Source organism: Natrix helvetica, assembly GCF_964273705.1.
Source record: "Natrix helvetica genome assembly, chromosome: 1".
Lineage (NCBI taxonomy): Eukaryota > Metazoa > Chordata > Lepidosauria > Squamata > Natricidae > Natrix > Natrix helvetica.
In genome coordinates, this window is record NC_138548.1 from 338,525,764 (window position 1) to 338,546,966 (window position 21,203).

A 21,203-nucleotide genomic window follows, 5' to 3' on the forward strand; every position below is an offset into this window, starting at 1 on the left:
TCTGAGATCGCACATCATCACGACGTCAGATCCTTTCTTCTACTCATTAATTTTCAAACTGTAACTGTAGATTTATCAAGCCTGATAAATTTTCTAGCGGAGCACAGCTATCCAGCTAGTGCAGTGGTCGGCAAGCCGCGGCTCGCGAGCCACACGCGGCTCTTTACACACTTTAATGCGGCTCTTCTGCGTGCCGGGCGCCCGCTCCCCTCCCTCCTCTCGGGCACTTCAAAACAAGCGCCCCTTTCCCTTTTTTCTTTTCGACCCACAATGATTAGGGAGGATCCTGAAGTCGGGTGGGGACGAGAAGCGAGGAGGCAGAAAAAGAAACGGAGGCTAAGGAGCTTCCCCCCCCTGCCCCCTCCCAGCAAAAATCTAACTGGGGAGCCGGGAGGGCAGTAGCAAATTGGCCGATCACGCCGCGTGATCGGTTAATTTGCTACTGCCCACGTGCCGTGATCGGCTAATTTGCTACTGCCCGCCCGGCTCCCCAGTTAGATTTTTGCTGGGAGGGGGCGGGGGGAAGCTCCTTAGCCTCCATTTCTTTTTCTCCCTCCTCGCTTCTTGGGGCTCCACCAATGGGGGAGCAAGGCCCGCCCAGCGCCAGGCTTTGGGCTAACACAGAGGTCTGCAAAGTTGGCTGTTTTAAGACTGGTGGACTTCAATTCTCAGAATTCTGGGAGTTGAAGTCCACCAGTCTTAAGAGCCAATTTTGCAGATCCCTGGGCTAATATGATTGATGCCCTTGGTGGACTTCAATTCTCAGAATTCTGGGAGTTGAAGTCCACAAGTCTTCAAGCTGTCAGGTTTGAAGACCCCTTGGGGTTTTTTTCCTAAAGGGTTAGGGATGCAAGGATCTTGTAACTTGACAGCTTTAAGACTTGCGTGCTTCAAATGCCAGAGTTTATTGAAACTAAAAACAGTGTACCATCCTATGTATTTTCGGTTTTAAAAATGTGGCTCTCAAAATAAATTTCAATCGTGGTTTTGGCGAGATTTGGCTCAGTTGAAAAAAAAGGTTGCCCACCACTGAGCTAGTGTATAGATATGTATAGATAAACAGGCAAACAAGTTTTGCAAGCATTTCTGTAAGCCCATAGCCCTTTCATCTTCATCTTAATCTGCCTCTATCTCACCCATATTTACTCCTAAGAATTTCTACTTTGTTATAAATAGTTTTGTAAATTTTCTGATGTTATAAAAGAAATCTATCATTTTTTTTCTTGACATTTTCTTATATTTGTTGACACTCACAATTGACTTAACTTGCATTTCTTTGCTTGGGGCTGTAAGGTGGCATTCTATCATTATGCATTTTTATTGCTCAGGTCTTTCATCTTCTATCTACAACCAGATTTGGCCATGATGATAGAATTTTAATATTTTGGGAATTTTTTTCCGCTTTGGTTTTTGAAATGTCTCATATCTCTTCCTATAGTGAAATATATGCTAAGAATACTAAATCTACTCCTAGACCCTTTTATATTGGGGCTGCATGTTGTCCAGTTCAAATCTTCTTGGCCCACCTATATTTTTTTTAAAAAAATTATTATACTTCCAAGTTTAACATATATAACAAATAATTCATGTTCTGTTCCACAATTTGCAGCAAATAATTATGAGTTATTAAATTGGACTTTTCCTTCTTCTGTTTCGTGTGTAAGTTTGATTCTGATGCTGCCCTTCCAATATTCATACGTAGTTCTGTTTATGTTATTAAAAAACAGAATGAGTCTGGTAACACCTTTTCCAATGATCAATTTTTATTAAAAGGCATAACTTTTGGGCTACCATGGGCTAGCATAGCTCTTCTCCTATATTATCTGCTTTGTTGCTCAAGACAGATGTTGCCACTGAACAAAAAATGCCCTTTCAGAAAATTATGTTGACCTATCTCCAGTACTATTGTCTGTTTCGCTAATTCAGGATTTCCCAATCTGGTCAATTTGTAGGTATATGGACTTCAACTCCCAGAATTCCAAAGCCTGCGTAGTCATTGCTGAGAATTTTGAGATTTGAAGTCCACTCGCCTTCAATTTGCCAAGATTGGGAAACTCTGCTTTAATTTATACATTCCCCTATTATTAGCATTATGTCTTTTCTTGACTATGTATTTAGTAATAATTTCAGTTTCCATAAAATTTGCTGTGTTTTCTATTATTACTTCTGTGTAACATACTCATGGGGATACCTGTTAATTTTGATATATAATGGTTATATCCAAATATATATTTAGTTGGGTCCATTTTGAGTAACTTTGACATACCATTTCTTCATGTAACTACATGACCTTTATTCCATATCAGATCCATTGCAGACCACATCTGGTATCCAAGTTTATCTAAATGCTTCAATCAAACCAATATAGCTACCTCAGGAAGAGTACAAAGAAGTTTGTCTTCTTCTTTGGATTTTCTTCTACCAGATAGCTTGGCTCCCTTTATTCTTGCAGAGCTTCCCCTGCCCTCACTCTTGAAGTAGATTATTTTACTTTTATTATTTACCTCTCTCTTTTTAAGCTTATTGGCCAGGAGCTGCTGCTCTCACCATGCCATTCTCACAGATAGCATCTAGCTTCTGAGTGCTACCATTATGGAAGGTGTTAATCCTCTTTAAAGCAGGGGTGAAATTCAGCAGGTTCTGACAGGTTCTGGAGAACCAATAGCAGACATTTTGAGTAGTTCGGAGAACCGTCAAATACCATGTCCCACTGGCCCCAGAGTGGGCTGGGAATGGAGATTTTTCAATATCCTTCCCCCAGGAGTTGGGAGGGAATGGAGATTTTGCAGTATTCTTCCTCTGCCTCACCACTGCTTTAAAGGAAATTTCACATTTCATTTTAGAAGTAAATGTAACGTTTAGAGCAATAGTTATCTTTAATGGCTCTAGACTAGAAAATGAGAACAAGATGGTGTCATTTATCCAGATACTTTGACATAAAGAAGAAAACCACCATTAGCAAGCATTTAGAACATAAATCACCCCTTTTTGTAATGGGAGAGATGGAGCATAAATACACTTCTATTGTAAAAAATGATTCATAAGGAATTGGATATATGACAGCAAGTTATTCAGTGATTAGTTGCTTTACCACTGTGCTTGACTTCCAGAAGTATTTATATGTGGGAGGACTTTCTGTTGGGACTAATTTGTTGGGTGGAAAGGACTGGACTAAAAGATAGCACTGAGGCAGTGATCATAGCATCAAAGAATAGGCACCAGATCCATAGAAACAGGTGTCTACCACACTAGACAAAATCTAAGGTGCAGGCTATGCAAAGAGACCTCAGAGACAGTCCAAATATAGTGGCAGGGTGTAAGATTCAGGTGGGAACATATACACTGATTATCCTACCTCGTTTGATAATGAAATCTGCAAGAAAAACAACTAAACTTCAAGAGCTCCAAGGACTCCATAGATACACTGAACGACACAACCAGTGATGAAATCTTTTTTTTTTTTGCCCACTGGTTCTGTGGGTGTGGCTTGGTGGAGGGGAGTCATTTGACTGGGTGGGCATGGCCAACTTTTTTTCACTTTTTAAAGCATTTTTTTTTCCTGCCGGTTCGGGCTAATACGCAGGAAAAAAATACTTTAAAAAGTGGGGGGGGAAGCTTCCAACGATTGCGCAGCACACAGCTGGGGCGTGCAATCCTCGGAAGCTTTTTTTTACTACGGAACCAGGGACAATTGTCCCTATCGGTTTGGCCGAACCAGGAGGATTTCACCCTTGCAGAGGTAAACACATCATTTTTCTAGAGAATGTAAAGCTTTCAACAATCCAAAATGATAAACTTTTGCCTAATAGTATGGTGCATTAATTTATTCCCTTTGTTTTTATTATGAAAGTTGTATGCTGAGATGGGCTACTGCTGGTTCGCACCAGTTCAGGAGAACTGGTAGTTAAGATCCTGCGCAGTTCGGTGAACCAGCAAATCCCACCACTAGCTGGCCCCTGTCCCGCTCATTTTTCAGCCTGTTTTCCAGGCCATTTTTTGACCCGAAAATGTCCTGGAAAACAGCCTGAAAACGGGCTGGAAAACAGTCCCCAAAAAACACCCTGAAAACAGGCCAAAAAATGGGCGGGGGCAGTGCCAGCCAGTGGTGAGATTAGCCCCAACCGGCTGAATCTTACCTCTGCCTTTGAAGCAAGTGACTGGGAGGCGGGGCTGGGTGTGATGAGTGACATCACCCACCCAGTCACAAGACCAACTGGCCACGCCTACCCAGCCAGAGAATCAATTGTTAAGTTATTCAAGTCCCGCCACTGATTTTATGGATGGTTATTTTTTTATTTGTGGTGTGAAGTACAGGCTGTATTTGATGTACATCACCTGGAACTGCAATTATAAAGGTTGGGCAGCTATCTAATAAATAAATAAATCCCCTTACCCATCTGGGGAAAATTCTGCCTTCTTCCTTTGTTACCTCACCCCATTTTACCTTTCCCACATTTTGAAATGAAAGGTGTTTCATAACGTAAAATATTTCATAAAATAAAAATAGTTGCAGACGGGAAACTTGATGCTTTCTTGATACATCACTTGACGCTTCCTCTTTGCAAGGTTGGCAAAAGAGGTCTGTATATATTTTTATGATTAAGAATCTGATTCTTAATTAATGAGCCAAGATTCAGTTCTGAAAGCACGGCCTCATTATTTGGCAAATCAGCTCTAAACAATACTGTATGCTCTACAAATCCAATGTCAGTAATTATATATATATATTTCTACAGGAAAGGTGACTGTTTTTTCAAATATCCACTTTCTTCAAGTTGTCTTTCTAGATGGATCAGGTCAAACACTGCCCCGAAGTGCTGAGAAGATGTTGTAATGCTCTTTTATTGATGGATTGATCCATTAGTGGGAACTCCTAATTCCTTCCAATGCCACCATCATGTAATGAACTGGCAATTGTTTTTCCTGTTTTACAGGGAGAGGAGAATGACTTAGGTTTCATTTGAAAAAAACGCTTGCAAGCTCTCAAGGTTGCTTAGGTGGTTTCTTAAGAGGTTGAGTGTGATAGTGTTATCAAGCCACTTCTCCCTGTGCTTTTACAGGTTTTTGTGTTTGTGTGTGTCCCAATCAATCATCAGACACCTTTAGAGGAGGCAGGACTCCCATAGCTTCTTATCTCTTTCTACTGTAAATGCTGGGTCAGGTTTTTAGAATAACCATTAGAGTTTACACTTACACATCAAAGCTGCTACGCTGAATCCCCAGTGGTGTCAGAAGAGCCTAGTTGTACCTTTCCAACAAATGAATTTTATTAAAAGACATCAGCTAGCACAGCTCTCCTCTTCTAATATCTAGAAGTAAATGCCTACAAGATAGAGATACCTCATACTTGTTGTTATGTTTTTCTTTATTGGTTGTAAAACAATTCATTCTTTATTTACAGTCTTCTCCTGGGGTGTACAAATGTTCAGTCTTGCTACATAATATTTATGTGACCTTCATTCTTGTTCTTGGCACTTCCGGGTCCAAGAGACCAATGACATTGCTAGCTTTGGAGTAATAAAACAATCATTTGAATCTGCTCCAGCTTGATGGTTTTCTTGACAAATGATTTTTTAATCACAACTTCGGACAGTCTTCTTCCAGAAGTATCAAGGATTGAGTCATCTCAGTTGGGTTTCCTCCTTTGAGACTTGTTGTAGTCTGCAGAGCTCACAGCAGAGTCGGACAGTGAGGAGGTTGGGGAGGAACATGGGCCAGTCCTGGAGTCTGGAGAAGGCTCGGACAAGGGCTATGCGTTGGAGTCAGAGAGGGGGACAGGGCCATCTGGGAGTTATCTGCTGCCTTTGGAGCCTTCAGTCGGACAGCAGCGAGGCAGAGGAGCAGGCTCCCCTTCTTCCCAGTGCGCACATGTGCAGAACTGCCAGAACGCAAGAACAGTTAAAACAGAAGGGACGACTCAGGAGTAAAGTTTGGAGGTGATTGACCCCTCCCATAGGACATAAAGGAGGAGCAAAGGCACATGAGCCTTTGCAGGAAGCAACTTGGTTCATGCTGGTCAGTTTCCCTTCTGAAAATATGTTTGGACTCTGCTCCGTGTGTCCCTGCCAAGCTAATTGCCAGTTAAGTCTTTGGCAGCGTTTTCAAAGATAAAGGTGGGTGCTTATCAGCCTTATTCCAAAGGACTTTGGCAGCCTCCTGTAGAACTCTATACTATTTGGGACTCATTACCGACTGTGAATGAATATAATTCACAGCCTTTGAAATAAAAAGAGGGTTTTTGGATCTAATTGTGTGCTTTTTATTGTATCAGGAAGCCTAGGTCAGAACAAGACCTGAACTCTTACTGTCAGATTTTTACTCCATGTCTATCATAGTACCTTAGTTTCTATCATTTGTCTTTCATCCTTTTCCTAATGAGTTAGAAACAAATGGTAGAAAAACACTTTATAGTGCCGTATGCTTTGGCATCGTATTGTAATTCCTTTCATATGTGTTGTATTTTATGAGCTGAGCTGTTGTGTAGACTTTTGACTTTTTATATATCACACTTGGCGTTAATTTGAATTCATGTGTACACCTATGCATAAAGGTCTTACTTGTTTACAGATATTTTAAATTTGCCCTGCTAAGGACATTTTTACGGAGTACTCATAAGTCTCACAAATGTGTATTGATGCATCTCACCCTAAAGACACTACCTATCCTTCCATATATTGCAACAGGTAATGCAGTGTGTCTAATATAATTTATTGATTATGAAGTATTTCACAATACAGGATTATCAATTGCTAGTCTGCCAAATATAAATCAGATTTACAGCAGGCCACCCTTGCCTGCCCATGATGAGAAAGCTATAAAAAGTGGATAATTTGGGCCATGTTCTAGGAATGTGACCTCTAAAAGCAATACACACACACACACACACACACGATGTACTGCCAAATACATATACATATACATCATGTTTATAGGCCTACGAAGTTGGAACTAGCTATATGAAGAAGCAGAAGTCATAGGGGAGAAGAAGGAGAGAAGGACCTGTTATGTTGGGCCAACCTGCATTGAATAATTCATAAGCTTATCTGTGTTTTCCTCAAAAATATGATGACTTAAATTGTGTTTTTCAGGGATTGGCTACAAGTCTTCAGCCCTCCTATCATTCCTCCTAGCCAACAGGTGGCAGAATATATCAAAGCTTCAGCAAACATAAGTGCCCAAGGTAAGAATGCGTGAGAAAATTGCCATTGTATTGAAGTGAGATAAAAAGGATACTAGAAACTGCAACAACATGCCATTAACTCCTCTACTTGCCAGGTAGTATGCAAATTGTGGAGTCTTTAGTGCTCTCTGAGCTTGGCTATTTCTTTGCAGACATTTCATTATGCAGCTAGGTAACATCTTCAGTGCTAAAAGGGAGACAACTTTGCTCTCTATTTATATATAGGAGCTTATCCTATCAGTGTTGGTGGGTGTGATGTTTTACCTTTGATAGTTCCTTAATAGGACTGTTATTTATTGCTTGATTGTCTGGTGTTAATCCAGGTGTAAATCTCTGTTTGTCTGAGTGTTGATTGCTGGCCGGAGAGGTTCTAGCCTTTTTCCTTTCTAACTTTTCTATTGTCTCTTTTGAATGTTACATAAATGTTCTTTATCTCTATGTGCCTATTGTTGGATGATTTGTCTGAGTACCAGGCTCCCAGGAATTCCAGCATTTTTGGATTTAGCTTGATCTAGGATGCTCAGGTTTCCCAGTTGAAATTATGGTTAAACCTGTCCATGTATTATGAAATTAAGGAAATCCCATTCCTTATAGCATTGATGATGTTATCTAGTTGGGTAATGAAACACCTGCAGGGGGGAAAAAACTAGAGAGCATGAAGGACTCCACAGTTCATCCCCGAGTTACATATCTTGTCTTCTATTAGTATATGTTGTGCCTTCCCAAATACCTTCTTTTAGCATTCCTACACAGAAGCCCATCAACACCACATTGTTCTGTTCTTGTATATTATATCTAATGAGAAAGAGAGCTGTGCTGTCTGTTTCTTAGAAAAGAGGTTCATGAAGCGATTCTGCCATGAATGAAATCTGAAATTGTTGGCATTTGCCTAAAAATTCCACTTATGTTCTCCTTCCTCACCTTTTCCACCCTATAACCCACCATCTTTTTCACGGTTCCCTATGAGAACTTAGCGTGTACTTGCAAGCAGCAAGTATGTGGAGGAAGAGCTGTCCATTAAATCTAATTGTCCATTAAACCCAATTTATTTAATTGACAAAATTAATGTAATTTACATGCAATTAATATATTTATGAAAAACGTATGTTTTGCTATTTATGTCAGTTGTCCACATCAAAGGTAAAGGTTCCTCTCGCACATACCGTATGTACTAGTCATTCCCAACTCTAGGGGGCAGTGCTCATCTCCGTTTCAAAGCCGAAGAGCCAGCGCTGTCTGAAGATGTCTCCGTGATCATGCGTCTGGCATGACTAAACGCCAGAGAATCACGGAACGCTTCACTTTGCCATAAAACAGACTGTTCCATATCTGGGGAGCCAAAGTCTAAAGTCGTTTTTTTTCCATTAAATCAGATGTTTGCTGAAGATGACTCCATAAAATCAAGATTTCACTGTACTTTAATTATTGTAGGAGTGAAGACAATTTAGTCACAGATTCCTTAAGACAGATCATGCTATGTAAACCTGGGAGTTTTTTCAGAAAGATGTAAATTTACAATATGTTATGACAGCAGAATAACTGTCAAGATCAGGCATTACTTTCAGAGGTCTGACTACATAATGTTAAAGATGCTAAACATGCCACTTTAATTATCACTGTAATTTTTTTATTCAAACATATAGTAAATAATTATTTCAGATGAGGAACTGAGAAAACCTTTAATATCAATCTAAGGGAAATTCCATTTCTTCTGAAGCTCTGCTGCAATTCTCAGAAATCTTAAAAGCCAAGAAAATTGCATGGAAGATCCTATTCAACTATTTCATATTAAAAAGTAATCTGCAATTCCATCCAGAGGCATTTCCTGAATTTATTAATTGATTAGAGTTCTGCCCTGCCATAGTCTCAAAGACTCTTGGTGGCTTCCATATTGTAAAGCGGTTCTTTTTTTCTTTCTTTCTTTTTTTGATGCAAGCACTGCGAGTTAGCATCGTAAAACCCGAGAAAAACAATAGCAACAAATGAAAAAATAAAGGCATGCAAGAAATAAATCAGCGAGAATTTCTGACAGTTGATTGACTTTCTTCCACCCTGAATAATGCAGCAGAAAAACAGCAACTTACTACTGCAACTGAGCCCAAAATTTCTGGTGCTAAGCAAGACAGTTGTTAAGTGAATTAGGCTTCATTTTATGACATGTTTACCATTCGTCGTTAAGCAAATCACTGCAGTTGTTAAGTGAAATATGTGGTGGTTAAGCAGATCTGGATCCCCCCCCCCTCCCTTGACTTTGCGTGCCAGAAGCCAGCTGGGAAGGTTACAAATAGTGATCACATGATACATAAATACATGCCAGTTGTCAAGCACCCAAATTTTGATCATGTGACTGTGGAGATGCTACGGTGTTCATAAGTGTGAAAACCAGTCATAAGCTTGAAAAGTGCCATTGTATCTTAGAGCGGTCACTAAACAAATGGTTGTAACTCGAGGACTACTTGTATATGAGGGATGAGGAGCAAAGAGCAGATTTTTATATGAAACCTTATGATCTTTTAGTCCAAAGCAATCCTGTGTCTTCTAACAACAAGGTCGTATTTTTACCTGGAGCAATAATAATTCCAAGAATTATTGGGGACCAGCTGATAACCCAGCGTTGTCTGGGTATTTATCTATAGGGGGGAAATGTCCTGACCAAACATAATTTCTAATGTTGGATTTTCCCCCTTACCAGAGGGAGCCGCCTTGTGGAGTACCTTGAAGCCGTTATCATGGGAACTCCACTGTGCTGTACAGTAGAAGCCATTTTACAGCAATACAGTAGACGCCATTTGAAGGCACAACAGGCTGTGTCGTAACAGAACACACACCCCAAGGGCACACAGACAGACAGACAAATAGATTATAGTCTTAGGAGAATCAGTGCTTCGAACAACAGTTGTTACCTGAAAGGGTAGTACTTCCTGAATCACAGAAAGACAACTTTGAAAATAACAAAATCAGCCATAAAAACCCATGATTATTTACTACTGGACAGAATATCCCTGTCGATTTTTATATGCTACTCTAATGAAATCCTAAAACAACCAGTTTCATTTATTGCTAGTAAAAGAATTCTCTGGTATCTTTTATTTGAAACATAATTCATGGTGAATATACAAAAGACCTGGGGGGTGGGGTTTCTCCCTTTTATAGTTTTTTCACTGTGAAGTATTTGTTTCTTCCGAAATAGGTTTTTTTTAGGCCTTAAATGAATGCAGTCATGGGAGAAGGAATGAATAACATTCTTTTTAAAAACCAATCCCCTTTTCAAATGTGTGCCATGTTTCTTTAGTTTTATTTCATACCAAGGAGCTGTCTTTCTCAAACAGAATCCCAAATCCATGTAGTCAGGTATATTCCTGAAGCAAAGGCCACTTTAATACTCCTGAGCTTGCATCAATGGAGTAAGTAGCGATTTCCTTATCCTGCCATTTGCTCCTATAATGCAGTAGCCAAATGCAGCCTGGCTTTGTAAGATAATTCTGTTTATTCCTTTGGCTGCTACAGTTCCCTCAATCCTTTCCTGAATATATGTTGAATTAGAACTCTCTGTATCAAACGGCATCGTTAGATGGTTGGTACCATTTTTGGATTTAGTGCTTCTTAGCACCCAGTGACGATGACTTGATTCTGCAAATCCTTTGCACCCATTCAATTAGCCCCCAAGCAAAAGTAATGGAAGTCTGTCAGTTGCCCTTATTACACAGTGTAACACAATGGTGGCTTAGTGGATTCATGCTCGGTGACAGATTTCTCAGACATTAATAAACATGTGGTGGAAAGTAGCCTTGGATTAACTCCATACTTACTGTATTTTTTAGACTATAAGAAGCACCGGAGTATAAGACGCACCAAGATTTTGAACAGGTAGATTTTTTTAAAAAGGTTTTGCATTCTGCATGCCTCCCAAACTCTCTGCATTACTTGTTTTTTGCAAATAAAGGGGGACATGCAGAGGGTTTGGGAGGCTTGTAGAGTGCTCCTGGGGGCTGGAGGGGCAAAAACAATAAAAAAGGGCCGGGTTTTGCTCATTTTTACCCTCCCCAGCCCCCAAGAGCACTTTGAAAGCCTCCCAAACCCTCTGCATGTCCATTTTTGCAAAGGGGCGTGGTTTCAGTAGGCCAAGAATGCGTTAATCAGTGTATAAGACACATCCAGATTTTCACCCTCTTTTTTGAGGGAAAAGGGTGCGTCTTATACTCTGAAAAATATGGTAATTCAGTATTGTGCATTAGAGGAATGTGAGAGGAGAAGTTTTCCTACCCCTGAAAAGTCAGTTTTATGTGTTGTCGTCTACTTACAAGGAAGGGGCAAGGCCAGCCAGAGGTGGTATTTATTGGTTCTCTGAACTACTCAAAATTTCCACTACCGGTTCTCCAGAACTGATCAGAACCTGCTGAATACCACCTCTGAATTTGGCCAATAATATCATCCAATTATCAAAGCAATATAATTACATATAATTTGTGTTACAAAGAGTTTAGCCTTCAGACATCCAATTTAAAAATAAGTAAAATATTTATTTAGGAATTAGAATTTGCATGCAAACCCAGAACAATCACATCAGTTTGGGCTTTCAAAAGGCAGTTCAGATTGATACATAATTTTGACAAATGCTCCATTTCTCTCTGATCAATGAATAAAATAAACACCCCCTCTTAATGTATCACGGCTGGCAATTGAGTATCTCCAGATGGCTGGAATTATAGTTCTAATAATCTCTTGCCATTGGCCGTATGACAGGGGCAGATGAGAACTGATGTTCACAGCATCTGGAGAATATCAGATCACTTGCCTTTCTTATATAGCATTTTAATGTGCAATGTTCCCTAACAACACTCCCAAAATAAGACATTTCTCTTTAAGAAACAAAGCTGTGTCAATGAGTTAATCATAGAGAAGAAACTGTTCTAGCACTCTCCAAAAGGCATATAGACCCAAACTGTAGGCTTTAAGTAGCTCCATCGTGATCAGCACTTTCTATCTCACAGATAAATAAATTGGTAGTTAGAATAGACATACCCCAAATAAGAATGCTGTTTTGGAGCCAATCAAGCTTGAGCTGCCTCGTTACAATAGAGTAACAGAGTTGGAAGGGACCTTGGAGGTCTTCTAGTCAAACTCTCCTGCTCAAGCAGGAGACCCTATACTATTTCAGACAAATGGCCATCTGATCTCTTCTTACAAACTTAGAGACTCCTATATGGACCACCTATACTATAGCCTCCAAATATCTTATAATTCTTCTTTGAGTGGATTTTTGCATTTAATTTTCCCAAGGAAGTGGCTGATCTTTGTTACAAAAATAGCAATGATTTAAGAACGACATCAATCCTCCTTTTCACCGGTAGAGCTTGGTTTACAGAGACACTTAACAGAAAATGCAAGAGCTAAAATCCATATTAGTCTGGTTGTATGGCTTGCAAAAAAGCTAGGTGAGCAGAAAAGTTACTGGTCACCTGCCACTTTGCAATGCCGTCTTAGAGTCTTTATGTCCCAAGCGCATATATAGTGTAGTGTCTTTTAGCAGTTCAGCCACTGAAATTGGTTCAATCTCCTCTTTTAAAAATGGAGATGGTATGAAAGATATGTTATGAAACAAAGCATAGCCCCTTAAAGGACCAGAGGGAAGGAACAATGGAATATATAGTGTAGGGCTATCTATGCACCATTTGCATTCTTCATCTATCAGCCCCCATAGCTTTTAGGTTCCCAACTAATAATTCTTTTCAAACATTGTAAACCCATTGCTGTTAGCATAACCATTACTTTGAAGAAGCTAAGCATACAATATGGTTACTCTGCATTCGCCAAAAGGAAAGGATGAAAATGTAGAAACCTGTTCACACGCAACTGTGAATCGTGGCTTGGTATCACTCACATTATTTTTTAGATCCTATAAAAAGACTCTTGTCAAGTAAGCCCATAGCTCTTTGCCATCGCTTTAACAAACTTGTTCCATTAGAAAATGCTGAGAACCGCTAGACACAAAGTGAGTGAAGAATTTGTCAAGTTTCTCTAAGTGCCTTGATGATGCAGCGCAGAATAGATGTTAGAGCAGAGTGATGAGAACATTATCACCCAGCATATACTGTGTGTGTGTGGTATATATACACACACATACATACACACACACACACATACATTCCTCACATTTATTTTCTCTTGATTCCTGGATAAGTTTTGGAGATTAGAATTCAGCAGGGAGCCCTTACTAGACCATATGCTGTTGAATGCAGAGTGCAGAAAGGATATTGAGTAATTTAATAACAAAGCAACAGCACTTTTTAAAAAGCTAATGTCCTTGAAAAGTATAGATAGGTCTATCAAGAGCCTTTAACCATGATAGCTTAATGAAATCACCACCTGCAACATCAATATACTAATGAACACCCCACTAATGGGGATAAAAGAATGCAAGAGGGTTGCCACCTTGTGAATTTTTGGAAACATCTGGTTGGCTGCAGATGGGAACTGAATAATGGAACGGATAGATGTGGTCCAAGGACGAAAGCTCTTTATCTTCTCTACTAAGGCTCTTTTTCTTCCCTTTTTTTAATCCACTTTCTCTTCATCCAGTGGCTAACATTGCCACGTTGCTGCTCTCATTTTAATATTTTTATAACTGCACATCAGGGATGGGTTCCTGCCAGTTTTAACCTCTTCTAGAGAAGAGGTTCCACAAATCTACAGTGCCGTTTAGAACCGGTTCCAGCTCTCTTTCCACCCCACCCCACCCCCGTCTGCACACCATCAAGATGAAGAGCGAGAGGAGGAATTCTGGGAGTTGAAGTCCACAAGTCTTAAAGCTGTCAAGTTTGAACACCCCTGGGTTTTTTTTTTCTAAAGGGTTAGGGGTGCAAGAGTCTTGTAACTTGACAGCTTTAAGACTTGCACACTTCAATGCCACAGTTCCTGAGCCAACATTTTGGTTGCTAAGCAAGAGCATTGTTAAGTGAGTTTCACCACATTTTACAAGTTGGCCACGCCCACCCAGTCACATGACTGCCAAGCCACTCCCACCCAGTCACATGGCTGGCAAGTCACTCCCACCCGGTCACATGGCTGGCAAGCCACTCCCACAAAGCAGGTCACACCTACAGAAGAGGTTCTAAAAAATTTTGAAACCCACCACTGCTGCACATGCATGTTTTGGGACACAGTATATATACAAATATTATAAAGAAGAGAACAGTGAAGAAATGGGACTAAAATTAAATATAAAGAAGACCAAACTCGTGACAAAAAGTAGAACAAACAATCTTAGAATTGACAATGAAGATATTGAAGAATTGAATACTTCTGCCTTTTAGGATCAACTATCAATAGTAAAGGAAAAGTTTTATAGATAGATAGATGATAGATAGATAGATAGATAGATAGATAGATAGATAGATAGATAGATAGATAGATGATAGATAGATAGATAGATAGATAGATAGATAGATAGATAGATGGATGTTAGATAGATATAGATATAGATATAGATATATAGATATATATAGATATAGATACCACAGACTAGCACTCAGTAATCAGCCAGGAAGACCTTGGAAAAGATATTCAAATGAAATGTTATACCTCTACCTATGAGATCAGAATCATGCGAGCCATGCTCTTCCTGTGATACTTTATGGCTAGATGAAAAATTGGGACTCTTGTGGAGTGCCACTTCTGCTGCCCTGCCCCCAACGCTGCTGTTGCACACCCTCCACCCAACACCCCTTGCCCCCTCTGTCGACACTGCACTGGCCTCCCACGACAGCTGCCCCACCCCTGACACTGCCAATACCCTTCCTCCCCACACTGTTGCCAGCGCAGCAGACGGAACTGGGACTGCCCATAAACTGAATGTGTCCCAAGGACTGTAAAATGCCCCCGTCTCCCTCTATGGAAATGAAAGTTGGATTTTTAAAGAAGCTGATTAGGGACATTACTGATTCCCTTGAACTTTGTCATTGGAGAAGACTCCTGAAAGTGCCATGGACAGCCAAGAACACAGGCACGAGCCCATCGAACACAGGCACGAGCCCATTTAAGGACGTACCTTGTGGCATTGAGAGTGGCCAAACGCCAATATTGTGCCACTCTCATTGCATCCGCGGAGAACCGCCCTGCCGGCCTGTTTCAGGTGTCCCGCTCCCTCTTGTTTCAGAGGCCGCGGGAGGCCCCCCTACAGGGCAGGGCAGAGGAATTTGGTAAATATCTGCAGGATAAAATCGCTCAAATCCGGAGAGATTGGGTTCCTGTCAGTGATCCAATGGAGACGTCCATGGCGAGTCTTGAGGAATCGATCTGGGAGGAGTTTGACTTGGTTGCCATCGAGGATTTGGACAGATTGCGTGGACGACTGCGACCCACCACATGTTTATTGCCCCTCCTGGCTTGTACTGGCATCCTGGGAGGTTACACGAGACTGGCTCCTGGGCCTAGTGAATGTTTCACTGAGCGAGGGGTCTCTCCCGGCCGCCTTGAAAGAGGCGGTGGTGAGACCCTTGCTCAAGAAGCCTTCCCTGGACCCTTTGGAGCTGGCCAATTATCGTCCTGTCTCCAACCTTCCCTTTTTGGCGAAGGTTGTAGAGAGTGTGGTGGCCTACCAGTTTCCACGACATCTGGAGGAAAATGATTATCTAGACCCGCGCCAGTCCGGCTTCCGCCCCGGTCACAGCACGGAGACGGCCTGGTCGCGTTGGTGGATGATCTCTGGAGGGCCAGAGATAGAGGTTGTTCCTCTATCCTGGTCCTATTAGACCTCTCGGCGGCTTTTGATACCATCGACCATGGTATCCTGCTGCGCCGGCTGGAGGGGTTGGGGATCCGGGGCACCGTTTTGCGGTGGTTCGGCTCCTACCTTTCTGACCGGACGCAGCGTGTGTTGGCAGGAGAAGAGAGGTCGACCCTACGCCCCCTTACTTGTGGGGTGCCACAGGGGTCGGTCCTCTCGCCACTCCTGTTCAACACATATATGAAGCCGCTGGGTGAGATCATCCGTGGTTTCGGGGTGGGATACCATCTGTACGCTGATGATACTCAGCTGTACTTTTCCACCCCGAAGCACCCCAACGAGGCCATCGAAGTGATGTCCCTGTGTGTGGAAGCCGTACGGATCTGGATGGATGACAACCGACTCAAGCTCAACCCCTCCAAGACGGAGTGGCTGTGGGTACCAGCTCCCCGGTTCAGCCAATTAATTCCATTATTGGCCATTGGGGGCATTCAACTTGCCCCCGTGGAGCGGGCGCGCAATTTGGGCGTCCTCCTGGATGCCTGGCTGTCCATGGATGACCATGTGACAGCCGTGGCAAGGGGGGCGTTCCACCAGGTTCGCCTGGTGCGCCAATTGCGCCCCCTACTGGACCGGGACGCCTTACGCACAGTCACTCATGCGCTGGTGACGTCTCGCTTGGACTACTGTAACGCTCTCTACATGGGGCTTCCCTTGAAATGCACCCGGAGTCTACAGTTGGTCCAGAACGCAGCCGCGCAGGTAATTATGGGGAGTACTAGGTACTCCCATGTGACACCGTTCCTGCGCGAGCTGCACTGGCTTCCTGTGGTCTATCGGGTGCATTTCAAGGTTTTGATAACAATCTTTAAAGCGCTCCATGGCTCAGGACCTAGTTACTTGCGGGATCGTATTCTGCCCCATACATCCCTGCGACCAATTCGCTCGCACAGAGAGGGCCTCCTCCAGGTGCCGTCCACTAGACAGTGTCGGGGGGCGGCGCCTAGGAGTAGAGCCTTCTCTGTGGCGGGCCCAGCCCTGTGGAATGACCTCCCTCCGGATATTAGGAATACCTCTGACCTCCGCTCCTTTCGTATTAAGCTTAAGACTCACCTATTCCAAGCAGCTGGCCTGGCTCAACTTTGATCTAACCATATCGCTCCTAACGGGTTTTTTTTAATTGGGTATTTTAATTATATTTAATTATCTAGGGGTTTTTAAATACTGTATTTTAATTGTTTTATTTATCAGCCGACCTCCTCCTTGTGTGTGTCTCGGTATATGTCTCTGTTATATGTTTGTTTTGTCCACATATTTATTTCATATGTTTCATTGTACGCCGCCCCGAGTCCTTCGGGAGAGGGTGCGGCTAAGAAATAAATATTTATTTATATTTAAGAAGACAAACCAATGGATGATTGAACAACTCAATCCAGAGTTCTCATCTAAGGCACAATTGGCCAGGCTCTAAGTATCCTATTTTGGACACATTATATAAAGATTCAGCTCTTTGGAAAAGGCTCTAATTCTGGGGAAGTGTCAACCATCCCATTGGTAAATGCAACAAAAGAAACCCCTGGGACATTATTTTACCAAAAGTGTAACTTAACTGATAATTCCACATAGGCCCAGAAGTAGCAAAGCCAGTTCTAAAGTTCTTGCGCAAAAACGAGCATAGGTAAAATCCCATTTCTCCCCTGGACTTCCCCACAATTCATTCTCCAACAATCAATTGTATTCATTTTGTTTTGGGAATATTCTGAGCAGCTCAGGGTGTTCCCAGTGTTTGACCCTGGGGTTTTGTCCCAGGCTGTATCAGCTCTCTCCCTCCCAAGCCTTCCTTGCATTCCAATACGTAACCTCCTCCATCCCTGTTTCTGTTGTTTGGTTGCAAGCAGGGTTACGTGGGCAAGTCAGTCATGAGAGAAATATGGAAGGAAAGAAAAGAAGAGGACGATCAGCAGCAAAATGGACAGACTTGGTTCCAGTGGCAAAGAACAGTCTAGGGATAGATCATCATGGAAGACAACTATGTGGTCACTGAGAATTGAAAATGACTTAATGGCCAGTTCGGTCAAACCAGTTGTTAAATTATCACCACCATCCGCTATCAAAGTGGATTCTGGTCACTGCGCTGCAATGGAGAAACGGGAAACAGAGTGGCCGGAGCGAGGGAAGGAGAAAGCCGTTTTCCCTCTTTCTTCCCCCTGTTCCTCCTCCTTCCCTCCATTTCCCATTTCTCCATTGCAGTGCAACACCCAGAATCCACTTTGATAGGGGGGGGGGGGGGGAGTAATTTAACAACCAGTTTGCCCAGGGTCAGGTTGGCCATCGCAGAAGGCTCATCCTGCATGTGGGGCAGAGCTAAAGGACAGGGATGGGACCAACCTTCCACTTGTTAAATTATTAGAATCCCACCACTGCTTAATTGCACATAGTCAATATATACAAATATGATGGGGCTCCAATATGCATACACAGTTTACATAGCAAAGCAACCTCTGTGCTGGAGTTCTACACATGTTGTATCCAATTTTATGCTCCCAATTTTAATCCCCAGCCCACCTGTCAGTTGCTTCCCTTTGATTGTTGATGATGATCAAGAAGAGTAGATGGAGGACAACAGTGGCTCCAAAGCCTGATCAGCCAATAGAAATTGGGTAGTGGGTTTATGGACAATTCCACTTAAAATGTTGCTGTTCTTTGTTGTATATTTGGAGGAGGCATGACTTTCCAATTTATGAGGTATCAGAAAGATGCTTACATTAGCCTTTACCACCTGTTTATGCTTACAAGTTTTCATTACTTGACTGGACTTTTCAGCTCTGGAAACCATCTCAAGCTTTCAAGATTAATTGGGGTTTAAAATGCAATCCAAATAAATTAAAGCAGGAACTAGTGCACAGTTGGAACTCTCTGATATGAAAAATACCTGACAGCATTGGTTTATCTTAGTTTTTTAAGGGATTTATTTTTGTCTTTTAAGTAAAGAAAGTATAACTGTGAGCAATGGCATGACAAAAAGCCAGTGATCTTTTTACCAAATGGCACCACGTTTGATAACAGATTGGCCTAGTGGGCTAAAGCCCCAGAGAGAAATAAGGAGACCATGAGTTCTCGTCCTGCCTTAGGCACAGAAGCCAGCTGGGTGACTTTGAGCCAGTCACTCTCTCTCAGCCCAGTTCAGCTCAGATGGCTATCTAATCTTTGTTTAAACTCTTCCAATGAAGCGAAACATACTACTTCGTGAAGAATAATTCCACTGGCTGACATTTCTTTTAGTCAGGAAATCTCTTCTAATATTTCAATTTCCTACTTGCTTGTAAGTTTCCCAGAGCATTTGCTCTGACCCATCTAAGAGAAAACCTGCTATATTCAATAGACCTTTGGTACAGAGTGCATGTTGTCCTTGACTTAAAATCATAATGGAGCCTGTCATCAAGCCAATGCCATGCTCATTAAGCAAGCATGTGGTTCGCTCTGGGCTGGTTTTGCTGAAAAGCAGAAGTAAATGCCAGTTTTCAAGCAAAACAGTCATAAAATGCAGTCACATGACTATTGGACACTGCAAATAGCCATAAATGCAGAGCAGTTCCCAAGCGCCCAAAATGCAGACACATGACTGTGGAGAGGGTGGCCATTGGAGCTTCAGACCCAAGTTGTAAGTACCTGTGGGGAGGTCCGTTGTAACTTTGAATGTTTGTTAAGCAGCCAGTCATAAGTCAAGGACAACTTGTACAGCTGTGAATCATTTCCTACAGCATGTTGTCTCACTTAAAAACAGTTGGGTTCCTCCTTTTTTTCCTTCCTTCCTTTCCTTCCTCTCTTTCTTTCTCTTTCTTTCTTTTTCTTTCTTTCTTGTTGCAGATAAAGCAAAGCTTGCGTACATCATCTGTTGTTTTGGCTTTTCCTTTAGGTGAAGGTGAAGGGAACGAAGATGATGAAGTTCTGACTCTCTTGTATGACCCATGCCTAAACTGCTACTTTGATCCTGAGACTGGAAAATATTACGAGTTGGCATAGATATGCAAAGAGATACAGAGGGCCACAAAGAACACAAACTCTGTGGCACTTGAGAGCCTTGGCAAATGCTATTCTCCCTGCCCCAAAGGCAAACAGAGAAACACTTGAAACGACCGTGTAATATTTTGTCTCTTTTTTCCATTTCTGCTATTTTTATCAGAGTGCATAGAAAGCTTTTCTGACTTCCGTACACGTTTAGTTTGTTCCTATTATTTGCAATATGAAAGATTCCTATATCTGAACTGAATTACAACAAATCAAAGATAGGTCCTGGATTTAATCTGTGAATGCTTTTTTTCCCCACCTAGTCATTTTTTTTATCCCCAGTCATTTAAAGAAATATATTGCATCTTTGTACTTTAAAAATACAATGTTCAAAAAAAAAGTACCTGCCTCAATTGTCTTTTCTTTTTTATTCCTGCTATTTGTTAAAACAACATTCCTTTTTAAAAAAATGAAAAATAATAACAAACACCTTAAAGCAGGGGTGTCAAACTCGCGGCCCGCGTGCTGGATGCATCACACACTGGCCCTGTCCCCACGCGGCTTAGCAAAGGGGGGGGGAAGCCCAATACATCACGTGACGACACCATGACAATGTGAGTTTGACACCCCTGCCTTAGAGGATAATGTCAAGATTCAAGAGGATTTTGACAAAATGAAACAATAGGAAGAATACAGGACAATGAATTTCAACTAAAACAAATGCTGCATTTGAGTAGAAAAAGTCAAAGCTGTGAGTTCTAGTAATCCCTTGATTTAAGGCCAGTCGCTTAGCAACCATTCAAAGCTACAATGGAGCTACTTACAACCCAGATTCAAAATTTCAACAGCCAAGCCTTCCCCAACTCCGTGGTCACATGATTGCATTTGAAACCCACATTTACAGGGGTTTGCAGTCACATGACCACAATTATGACATTTATTTCCAGAAACCGGTTTATCCTTCATTTTCCATTTTCTGGCAAAAAAAATGCACACGTGCAGATAATTGAGTGAGTTAACCACAAGTGTGATTCATTTAACAGCTGCCATAAAAAGATCGAAAAATCGGTTATAATGACCCACCGGCACAACTTACAACCGGAATTCCAGTCTCAAATGTGGTCATAAGTGGCAAACAACCTGTACATAAGATTTAAGTGAACATATTAGGTGATTTGGGTGTTTTAGTGGAGGCCAAGTTGAAATGAGCCAGCAGTGGGATGCAACTGCAAAGAAAAAACAAATGTAATATTAGGCTGCTTCAAAAGAAGTATAGTGTCAGGATCAAGA

The 21,203-nt window shown here is 41.7% G+C and overlaps 1 protein-coding gene across 3 annotated transcripts in view; it reads left to right on the forward strand.

The window, feature by feature from the left end:
- The window catches only part of CFAP20DC (CFAP20 domain containing), a 195,087-nt gene extending 174,789 nt beyond the window's left edge, over positions 1 to 20,298 (forward strand). For all 3 annotated transcript variants that reach the window (XM_081932690.1, XM_081932691.1, XM_081932692.1), the window contains 2 exons: positions 7,089 to 7,180; positions 19,822 to 20,298. In XM_081932690.1, the coding sequence (XP_081788816.1) occupies positions 7,089 to 7,180; positions 19,822 to 19,928 (199 nt within the window). In that variant the 3' untranslated portion in view covers positions 19,929 to 20,298. The remainder of the gene's footprint in view (positions 1 to 7,088; positions 7,181 to 19,821) is intronic.
- Positions 20,299 to 21,203: the final 905 nt, after the last annotated feature.